This window comes from Merops nubicus, unplaced genomic scaffold, assembly GCF_000691845.1.
Source record: "Merops nubicus isolate BGI_N331 unplaced genomic scaffold, ASM69184v1 scaffold25622, whole genome shotgun sequence".
Taxonomy (NCBI): domain Eukaryota; kingdom Metazoa; phylum Chordata; class Aves; order Coraciiformes; family Meropidae; genus Merops; species Merops nubicus.
Genome location: NW_008591995.1, coordinates 8,349 through 17,719, shown reverse-complemented (window position 1 = coordinate 17,719; position 9,371 = coordinate 8,349). Strand labels below are relative to the sequence as shown.

Genomic DNA, 9,371 nt, shown 5'->3' with positions numbered 1-9,371 from the left:
AGCAGCAGTGGGTGCTGAGCCTGTGGGAGGGCAGGAGGAGAGCAGTTTGGAGCTCTGCGAGCTCAGGGAGGGGCTCTGAACACAGCTCTTTGCCTGCAGGATGCACGGGGCTGGTGCTGCTCTCAGGGAGCAGAGAGTTTCTCCTTCCCCAAACTGCCCAGGGCCACACCACTGCTAAAACCAGAGCTGCAAGGGTTAACTTAACAGGGGGGAATCAACAGCTATGCTGAGGTGGGTCCCTGGGTGAGCTGTGGCACCCACTTTGGACCAGCTGAGCACTCAGGGCTGACTCAGGCACTGTCCTGTGTGGCACCAGGGAGCAAACGCTGGGGCACAGCCAAGGGGCCCCCTGGCAGCAGGGGAAGTGACGGGTTAGCAGCCAGGGGCACCTCTTGGAGAGGCTCTTGCCAGGCAAGGCTCAGGGCAGAGGGGCCAAGGAGACTGTCAGGGTGGCTGCCACGGGGGGTGCCAGCCTGACCTTGACCAGCCTTCCCCAGCCAGGCATGGTGACGGATTCTGGGAGTGCACCTGGCACTTTGGCTGCTGTACAGGGCCAGTGGGACACCTTCCCCAGGTGCTGTCATGCTACAAAGACATTTGCAAGCAGATCTGGGTCTAGGCAAGTAGGAACAGTATCCCTTAAAATAACCAGCTCTTTGCCTGTCGGGTTGGATTACATCCTCTGCCAACACCTTGTGCTGGGCACAGCTCGCCAGCTAAAGCAGCAGACCAGGAGGTTCATCTGCCTCACTGCTGCTGTGGCACCAAATCCCACACTGAGCATTGAAGAGACTGGAAGCTACAGTCATTCCTCTTGGCCACTTGGCGTGGTCAGTGAGTGCCTCCTTTCAGTCTAAACTGGGCAGTTTAAGCAGGCAGCAGAAGGGAGGCAGAGTGCAGCACATCTCCATCTGCATCCCAGCCAGCCAGTGCACTGAGGAGGTGAGTGAGCTGTGAGCAGTGTGTGGGCTCTGGAAGACAGAAAGGAGGAGACTCAGAAGAGTAAATTCCTCCCAAGCCAGGGCACTTAAAGCAGCGTGACAGATGCCTGGATGGCTGCTCTCAAATTCTGCATGTTCAGAGAGTGGAAATCCATGAGCCCAGTAGGTCAAGCTCACTCACTCACATCTTCATGATGGAGTTAGTCCCACCACTCTCTGTTCTCCAGAGGCAGCAGTTGGCCTTCAGTTTTCACCAGCCAATTTTCATCTGATTCCAGATGCTCTGGTAGATTGTAATTCCACCCATATGTACTTGCACTAGCAGATGTGTTTGAAGCACAGTGCAATGATCTGAGTATGTATCGTGGCCTTTCTCTTCCCCAAGAAAGAAAGCACATATGCTTTAGGATAGCAAAAGCAAGCACAGGTATGTAGGCAAAGAAAAGCAGAAGAAAATGATCCCAATCTCATCCACACAGGTGGCCTTACAGTGAATTCAACAGAAATAGACCTGGAAAGTTATACCCAAAGGCTCTGTGAAGCTCCAGGAGTTACTGCCTGCAATTGATATTTCATGCACATATCTCTGCAGGTATGAAGAGTATCTTGAAAAACATGAGAATGAAAGTGTGGCTCTCTCCATGAGCCCAGACACAGCCTGAAACAATAGATCACAGGCATGAACTAACCCATTTAGCTCAGACAGCTGAAAACCTAATGATGACAAACTAATGTTAACTCTGATAGGGCTGGCTGGTTCTGAACAATGTCTTTCAGTCTGAGGGAGCCCACAGCTTCTAAAGAGACTCTGCAACAACCTCCACCCAGCAGAAAGCAACCTCCCTTCCACCCCCTCCTCAACACAGCAAGTGTGGAGACAGCATGAAACAAACTGAGGCTGGAATTAAAACAAACAACAGGAGCACTTCTGCATGGATTCTATTATTCTGTGTCATATTTAATTCCAGGAAAAAACAACAAAAGGGGGGAAAAAAAAAAACAACTCTTAAACATTAATGCACAACACAATTTCCAACCTGCTACACAGGACACTGCATACACAGGGGGCCTGGCCACAATTTATTTCTAGGCTGTCATGGGACATAGGAGCCAGTACCCACAAGCAGCAGCAGCAGACTGACCCTTCCAGTCCTCTCCCTGATGCTCAGCCCCACAGCAGCGTGGGCGACATCGTGCTCTTTAGCTACACTGCAGTGGCACCACCCTCAACCAGCCCCAGCGACTGGGTAACAAACTCAGCACGGGCAATCCAGCCTCACAACACTCAGCTCCTTGCCAGTACCCTCACTGCAAAACAAAAATGAAGCTTCAGACCCTCGTGAAGCAGGCAAGAGCTGCCCTGCACACATGAGCAATCTCAACACCCCCAGTGTGCAGAGCCCAGCAGAATCCCATGCTCTGTGAGGACAAAATGCAGTGCAAGTGAACAAGGCAGCCAGACACACTCTGAACAAGAAAGGATTTCCTGTGTTAAGCTTCCAAAGGCCTCAAAAAAAATGACAGTATAACTTCAAATGCAAGCAATAGTCAATCATTAAAGCCATGCAGATTTTTCTCCATGGGCAGCTGTCCCCAGAATAAACTAACATCATACTTGCTGGCCTAATGGCCAGTGTTTGAACACAGACAAATTATTTAATCCTGAAAACACATGGTGCAGCCATCATACACACTGTTTCCAAAGCTCCATGAATAAACTTCTTGCTGACAATCAAGGTGTGGTTTGGGATCATGCAAGCAAGCACAGTTCAGTTCTGTTTCTAATTCATTCCCAAAGTGCTTAAAACTTGCAACTAAACACCAGTGCAGAGCACTTGTGCTGTTTATACCAGGGACCAAAGCTACGATGTGACTCAAAAAGCAGAACACTTTCCCAGTAAAAGAGAGGAGAGCACAGCTCAGCCTCCTCTGTGGCAGAGGTGCCCTGGGGCTGGGTGGGTCCCTTACCTTTTTGTCGCTCAGGCCAGACACCTGGTCCACGTACTCCTCCTGGATCATGAAGGCAGCCAGGTTGGCAGTGTAGCTGGCCAGGAAGATGACAGCGAAGAAGGCCCACACTGACACCATGATCTTGCTGGTGGTACCCTTGGGATTCTGCACTGGCACGGAGTTGTTGAACACCAGCCCCCACAGCAACCAGATAGCTTTGCCAATGGTGAAAGAGGGACCTCCTGGCTCTGGAGTGATGGAGAAACAGGAGCCCACGGTGAGCATCTCAGAGCAAGTGCCACGCATTTCTAGCCACATTCCCATCTGGACTTCAGAGTTAAGAGCAGGATCTGTTCCCACATCTGGGATGAACATCCACAGCTGCACTCCCCTACCATATCTGGGCAAATTGTGACCTTGAAAACTGATTTTTTTTTTAAAAAAAAACCAGTCCTGAGGCTTCCATACTGATGCTGTCTCAAAGATTTCTGCTGAAACCTTATACTAGGGCTTATTATTTTTTTTTATCTGATTAGAGTATCTAAAAGCCCAAATAGTCCATTTTGGTTCAAGTGTTGTCACCAGAGATAGAGTTTGCTTGGGAAAATTCTATCCTTGTTTCTAGCTATTCAACAGTGATGTGATCCTTGAACTCCACTGAACACCCATGCAAAACGTGTCCTTCACTGTGCTTGTCCAGGGGCAAGAAAAGCACCACATGAAGTAACAGGATCTATAAATGCCTCTGCAAGAGGGCTTCATCATCCACTCTGTTGAAGACACCCAAGCTAGAGAAGAACACCTCTTTCCATGCTGTGTCTAAGGTATGCAGCAGTGACACATACTCCAGTCCATCTCAAGAAAATCAGCAGCTCTGCCCCAGACAGTCCAGGACCAGGTCCAGTGTTTTAAAAGCTGCTCTTCTGCCCTTACTCACTTTTCAGCATGGAAGCTCACTCATCCTCCAAAAGCCACAAGTGCTCCTGGGGCACTGGGCTGAAAACCTGTGCAGTCCTACCTGCCCCCCAGCAGCCTCACAGCCCCAGCTTGTGCTGGTTCCATTAGTGGGAACCCAAACCAAAATGGAGCTGTCAGGGAAAGTGCAGATGCAATCACTCCAAGGATCCTGCTTTAGACACCAAGAAGACCCTCTTAGGACAAGACCCCTCAGACAGTTCAAGGGTCTGTCACTTTTCCAGTGTGCCCACCTGCCTATGTGACTTTTTGGGTTGGCATCCCATGTTTTCTCTCCTCCCTTGGGTAGGCTGACTGGTGCCTAATGCTACTGCGGGTGGTTAAGGCTGGCTCCAGCAAAGAAACAAAGGGGAGAAAGTTCTGGGCCTCATCTCCAAACCCCTGGGCAGTGAGTAGCACAGATCCTCTGAAAGCACTGTGTCACTCTGAATCCAACTGGAGGGTGCAAGGGGCTCATTTTGCACCCTGGCAACTGCACACCAAGTTCAAAGAGGATCACCACCTGGTAACAGAAGCCTCTAGGTGCCAGGGAGGCAAAGTAGCTGTTAGAAACATGGCAGTCCTTGTCTTCTTACCTGTTGGAGTGGTAGCTTTATATGCCTCTCTACCTAACGCGCCCTAAGATCACAGGTACAGGGCCTGTAAATCGTCAGTGGGAACTGTAAAGTGTAAGGAAATCTTGAGGAGTTCCTTCCTAAGCCTCCCTCTCCCCAGTGACCACCACAGGTACTTTCACAGTTAGCCAGCCACAAACCAAGACAACAATGACAGCCTCTGATCCAAACCCCAGACTAGCCAGGGTCTTCAGTACCAAACAAACACTGGAGTCTCTGCAGCAGATTTCTGCATCTTCATGTTGCATCACTCAGGGATCAATCTGCCTGACCATGCAGCACTGTTCCCAGTTCCTCAGAAATACTGGTACCTGCAGCTGCACTTCAGCTAAATGAATAACTGCCCAAGTGCAAACCTGCAATACAAAATGCTTCCATCTTCACATCTGTCTTAATATCTCTGAAGAGACTCACAGGCTTAATGGTATTTACTGGTGTCTGCAGATCCTTGTGGTCACAACCAGTTGCCATAAAGGCAACTCCAGAACTCCACGTTAAGACAAGTTCTCCACTTCCCTATATATGTGGTTCCCTCTGTGTTCTCATTAATCCTTTTTTTTTTTTTCACTCCTCTGTAATTTGATGGCATAAATTCACTCAAGCACTACACTGGGGAGCAAATGAGTGTGCTTTCCCATAGCAGTCTCCCTCCCCCTGTTCTGAATGGACTAACAAGCCCAGAAAGGTTTGAAGGGCTGGTTCATCGGGAGGTGAAGATACTGAGATGACAGAAGACTCAGCTTGCTAATTGTCTTCATGCCAATGAGGCAAAAAAGGCTGGCTGTTAGGCTGTCTCTCCACCCTTTCTTCAAGCCCATCGGGCTGTCTGTTGAAGATCAGAGCCACAGAGATGGGTCATTCATCCCCATCTTTCCTGCTGCCCTTGTGAGATCGTACATCACTCACTTCCAACAAAATGACCTCCCCACTTTCTCAGTCAGCCTTAGCAAGCCAGAGAGCCAAGTCAGGGAGGGAGATGCCCAGGTGACAGATGTGGAGCCTGGAGGACACAGCACTCTTCTGGGAGGCTGGCACAGTGGCTTGCTCTCCAGGGAGACACATCACTGAAGGATGGATTGACAGCACTGAGTCCTCTGAGTGCCTCACGCAGCACAGCACCGTAGGCACTGCCAGTACCAGCCACCAGGGCCCATTTCCCCTCAGTGGGAAACAAGCTGGAGCTGGTGCATGCTTTAGAGATGAAAGGCAACACAGCTTTGTCTCCCGAGCCAAGAAAATTATCCATTATACACATCTGCTCCCTTCAGAGCCTTTTCTCCACCTCCATCCATGCCTCCTGTAGTCTGACTGCATCACTCAGAGCAGGCTAGATCCGTGTGGTGCTCAGTGCAAAGGACACACCCTGACAAAGGAACTGGGGTTGAGGGGAGAGGACCATGGCACGGAGGGATCCCCTTACCTCTGCCATCAGCAAGGCACCGATTATAGCCCACAGGGCTGAAGTACTCAAAGACAAAGACGGCCACTGCAGAGATGATAAGCAGCATCACAAACATCATCACCCACACGTCAGCACTGAAAGGCTCTGGAGAGAAAGAGAAAAACCTGGTGACAGAGCTGACCCACCACCTCACCCCTCCCTCACCTCGGCTGCTTCCCACAGCACCCCAGTGAGCGCGGGGCAAACTGGGCTGGGGAAAGGCAGAAGTCACAGCAAAGCCTTCCACCTGAGCCTGCAAACCCTGGGAGCCGGGAGAGGTGCAGGTTCTGTCCCTAACGACTGCCTCCCTCCCTGCTGTCACATTTGTGACACACGGCTCCATCTGGAGCCACACATAGCCACTGTGGCATGCACGGATAAAATAAAATGCATTGATAGAAGATTGTTCCCAGGAAGTCCTCCAGCGCCATCTTGAAAGAGTGGGGAAAATCAGGCAGAACTGGCAGAGTTTCAGACAAGCATTCAACTTTCAAGATGCTATTGAGCCAAGAAGCATCTCCAAATTTCTGAGGTTCAGCCATAATGATAGTAGTTTTCTCAGCTCTTCCATTCCTGCAGCAACAGGAACACTGGCTCATTCCAGAAATGGAAGCATTCATATGCTGCAGGTGTTTGATCCCTGCCAGGCTTTTTCCTTCTCCAGGCCTGAAGAGATAAAGATGGGACTGAACTAGATCAAAGCAACGTAGAACTTTGCTTCAGACCATAGCCAATATTGCAACTCAGTTAAATTGTATTTTAAAATTTTGGAGTTAACTATCATTGCTTTTACATACTTCAACAATAGTGGTGGACTTGGCTAAAGGCAAAAACTGCTGAAGAGTGAGTAGTCATGAAACTCCTACTTAAAGGGGTCTGGAAAAACTTCTTTACCCATATGAAGTTATTTCTGTTTGTAAATGTTCTCAGGATGCTGGCAGAAGAGACAGTAATTATATAGCTCATATACTGTGTTTGCTGCATCATAAAGCATTTTATAAAGCCAAAGAGTAGACACTGGGAAGACATGGATGTCTTGGGGAAAGACAATACCATTTCTGCATTCTCTGATCACTCTCCACTACTGAAGGACATTAGAAATCACTTTATTGGAAGACACAGTGTCAGCACAGAACTGATGGCTCAACTCTTCTTGAAAAGCTGTTATATCTCTAACTTCTACCAGCTGCTCTGTCAAGAGAGAGTCAAGTTAATACCTTCTTTAAAAATAATACCTCTCAAAGTGCAACAATTTATTGCTCATTGTTACCACTAAGTACTGTGGCATACCACCTATAAGGTTTGGATCAATTTTCTTCTGGCCTACAATCCTTGAACATGCTATTAGTTGAGTCACCAGAAAACTGTAGAGCAGGTGACAACTCTGAGGGAGCCCATTTTTTTGCTGGGATTAGGCATAGAATTGCTGAGAAATGCCTTGGAACTCCTAGGCAGTGCCTGTCTGCCTGGATTTCACTTGCCTGAGATTTAGAACTAAAGCATCACAGTTTATTTTTACATACCTGTCCCACAGGCACTCCCAAAAAGGAACTTTCAGGCTAAGAATCACAAACAACCTTCACCTAATTTTTGGTGAACACTAGGTGAAGTTTTAATTTTAGATTAAAGTGATACCTAAGAAGGCAGAAGGTGAGACAGTTCCATTGCTCCGTGACACCATGACACTGATGCCCGTCTCAATGAAGGGCACAGAGAAATCCACCACTTCTGAACGCTCCTCGTTGATGGTGAGGGATCCCACAGCCATATAGGCCCGTTTGGTGACCACCTGGAGGGAGGAAGGGAGGAGATCACACACCCACCCAAGCACCACAGCCAGACCCCTTCTCACCTTCCTGCCTTTCCACACAGTCTTTTTACTCCTGTAATCCCATTCCCCGTATTGTTTCTATCAGCTCTCCTTCCTAATCTTTCATCAGGACACCTTCTTCTTTCAGGAAGTCTATAGAGGCTAATCTTCCTCTCAAAGCTGGTGTGTGTATAAAAAATAAATCCACAGAGGTCTCAGGATAAACACATCATCCGCTGAGAAGACACCTTATCTCATTTTTCTGTCCTTGCTTTCTCCTCCTTCTAAAACTGCAAAGTGTTATTTCATTCTTTATGCACCTTATATATGATCTAAGCATAATCTAGGTTGCAGTCTTTCTGGTGCGTGGTTATCACCCTCTTTCTTTGCCCGTGAAGGCCAAATTTGTGACACTATAGAGAATAATAATTAACTGTCTAACAGGAAAGGCAATCATGGTCAGAGTTTCAGAGCAGATTAATTCACCCCGTGCCCAGAAAGAATCCAGGCCAATCATTTCTTCAGAGTCACCTCTGCTCCTGCCCCAGAAGGAGACCAGAAAAAATGGGAGACCAAACCTGAGCCATGTCACCCAGCCCAAGGACAAAGCCCACCATGCCCTCCCTAGGCTGCTGACCTCTCCTATCATTCCATTCCACGTTCCATTGATCTTCTTCCCATGCTTGCCATTAGTCACCAAGTAGAGGTCATAGGTGAACTTGACAGACTTTGAGATTTTCTTGAGGATGTCAATGCAGAACCCCTTGCAACATTTCTTCATGTAATCTGGCTCCTCATCAGTTTTGTTCCTGGACCATTACAACAATAATGAGTTAAAAGACTGGGGAAAGCTCCCTGAACTCCCTTCTGCTGTCAGGATGCACACCCCCTCCCACAACACAACGTGGAGAATTTTGCCATCTGTACTGGAGGGGGAACAGACACACTACAACGATGTGCCCAAAGGGGCCATCATGAACAGACACAGGCCAGGCTGGGCAAGTGGGGGTGACTGTTCCCCAAGGGACTGTCAGGGTATGATGGTGTTGACTCAACAGACTCTGTGTTCTGGTGGGAAGGGAGAGCCCAACAGGAGGAGAAACGCCCAGCGGCACTTACTCGGTCACGATGCGCTTCTGGCAGGGGACCGTGTTCCTCATGCAGGTGCCACTCAGGGGGTCCACGTTCTCCACAATGACAAAGGGTGCCTCTTCCAAGGTCACGATGCTCAGGTGATCGTCCTCGCGCTCCTCGGAGTCGGGGTACAGCTCGAAGCGGGGCCACACGTAATACTTCATCTGCAGCTTCTTCTCCTTCCACTTCCCCACCTGCGCAAACACAAAACACGGGAGATAAGCCTCCAGCTGCCCCATCCCTCTGCATCAGCAGGGTCACTCTGGGGAGCCCCAGCTCGTGGCTCACGTAAGATGACTTCTGAAGGGAAGGCTCTAAGTAAACTGGTTCACACCAGGGGGAAGTGGAGAGCAAGACAGATATCTGGGTTGTCTCATCTCTGGGCTAGTCTCACCCTCGGGGAGGGTGAGTGAGCGGAGGGACACCCTCACCGCGGTCAAACAGACATGATGCCTTCCAACATTCTCAGCCAGACACCAGGAAGAGCTTGTTCTTTCCTGAAATGT

General features: G+C 49.1%; 1 protein-coding gene across 1 annotated transcript in view; it reads right to left on the bottom strand.

The window, feature by feature from the left end:
* The window catches only part of LOC103767893 (glutamate receptor ionotropic, NMDA 2B-like), a gene marked incomplete at its 5' end in the record, with an annotated part of 28,202 nt that extends 19,143 nt beyond the window's left edge, over positions 1-9,059 (bottom strand). Inside the window, 5 exon segments of the mRNA XM_008935026.1 lie at positions 2,910-3,139; positions 5,901-6,026; positions 7,557-7,710; positions 8,369-8,540; positions 8,851-9,059. Of these exon segments, the coding sequence (XP_008933274.1) occupies positions 2,910-3,139; positions 5,901-6,026; positions 7,557-7,710; positions 8,369-8,540; positions 8,851-9,059 (891 nt within the window).
* Between the last annotated feature and the right edge of the window lie 312 nt (positions 9,060-9,371).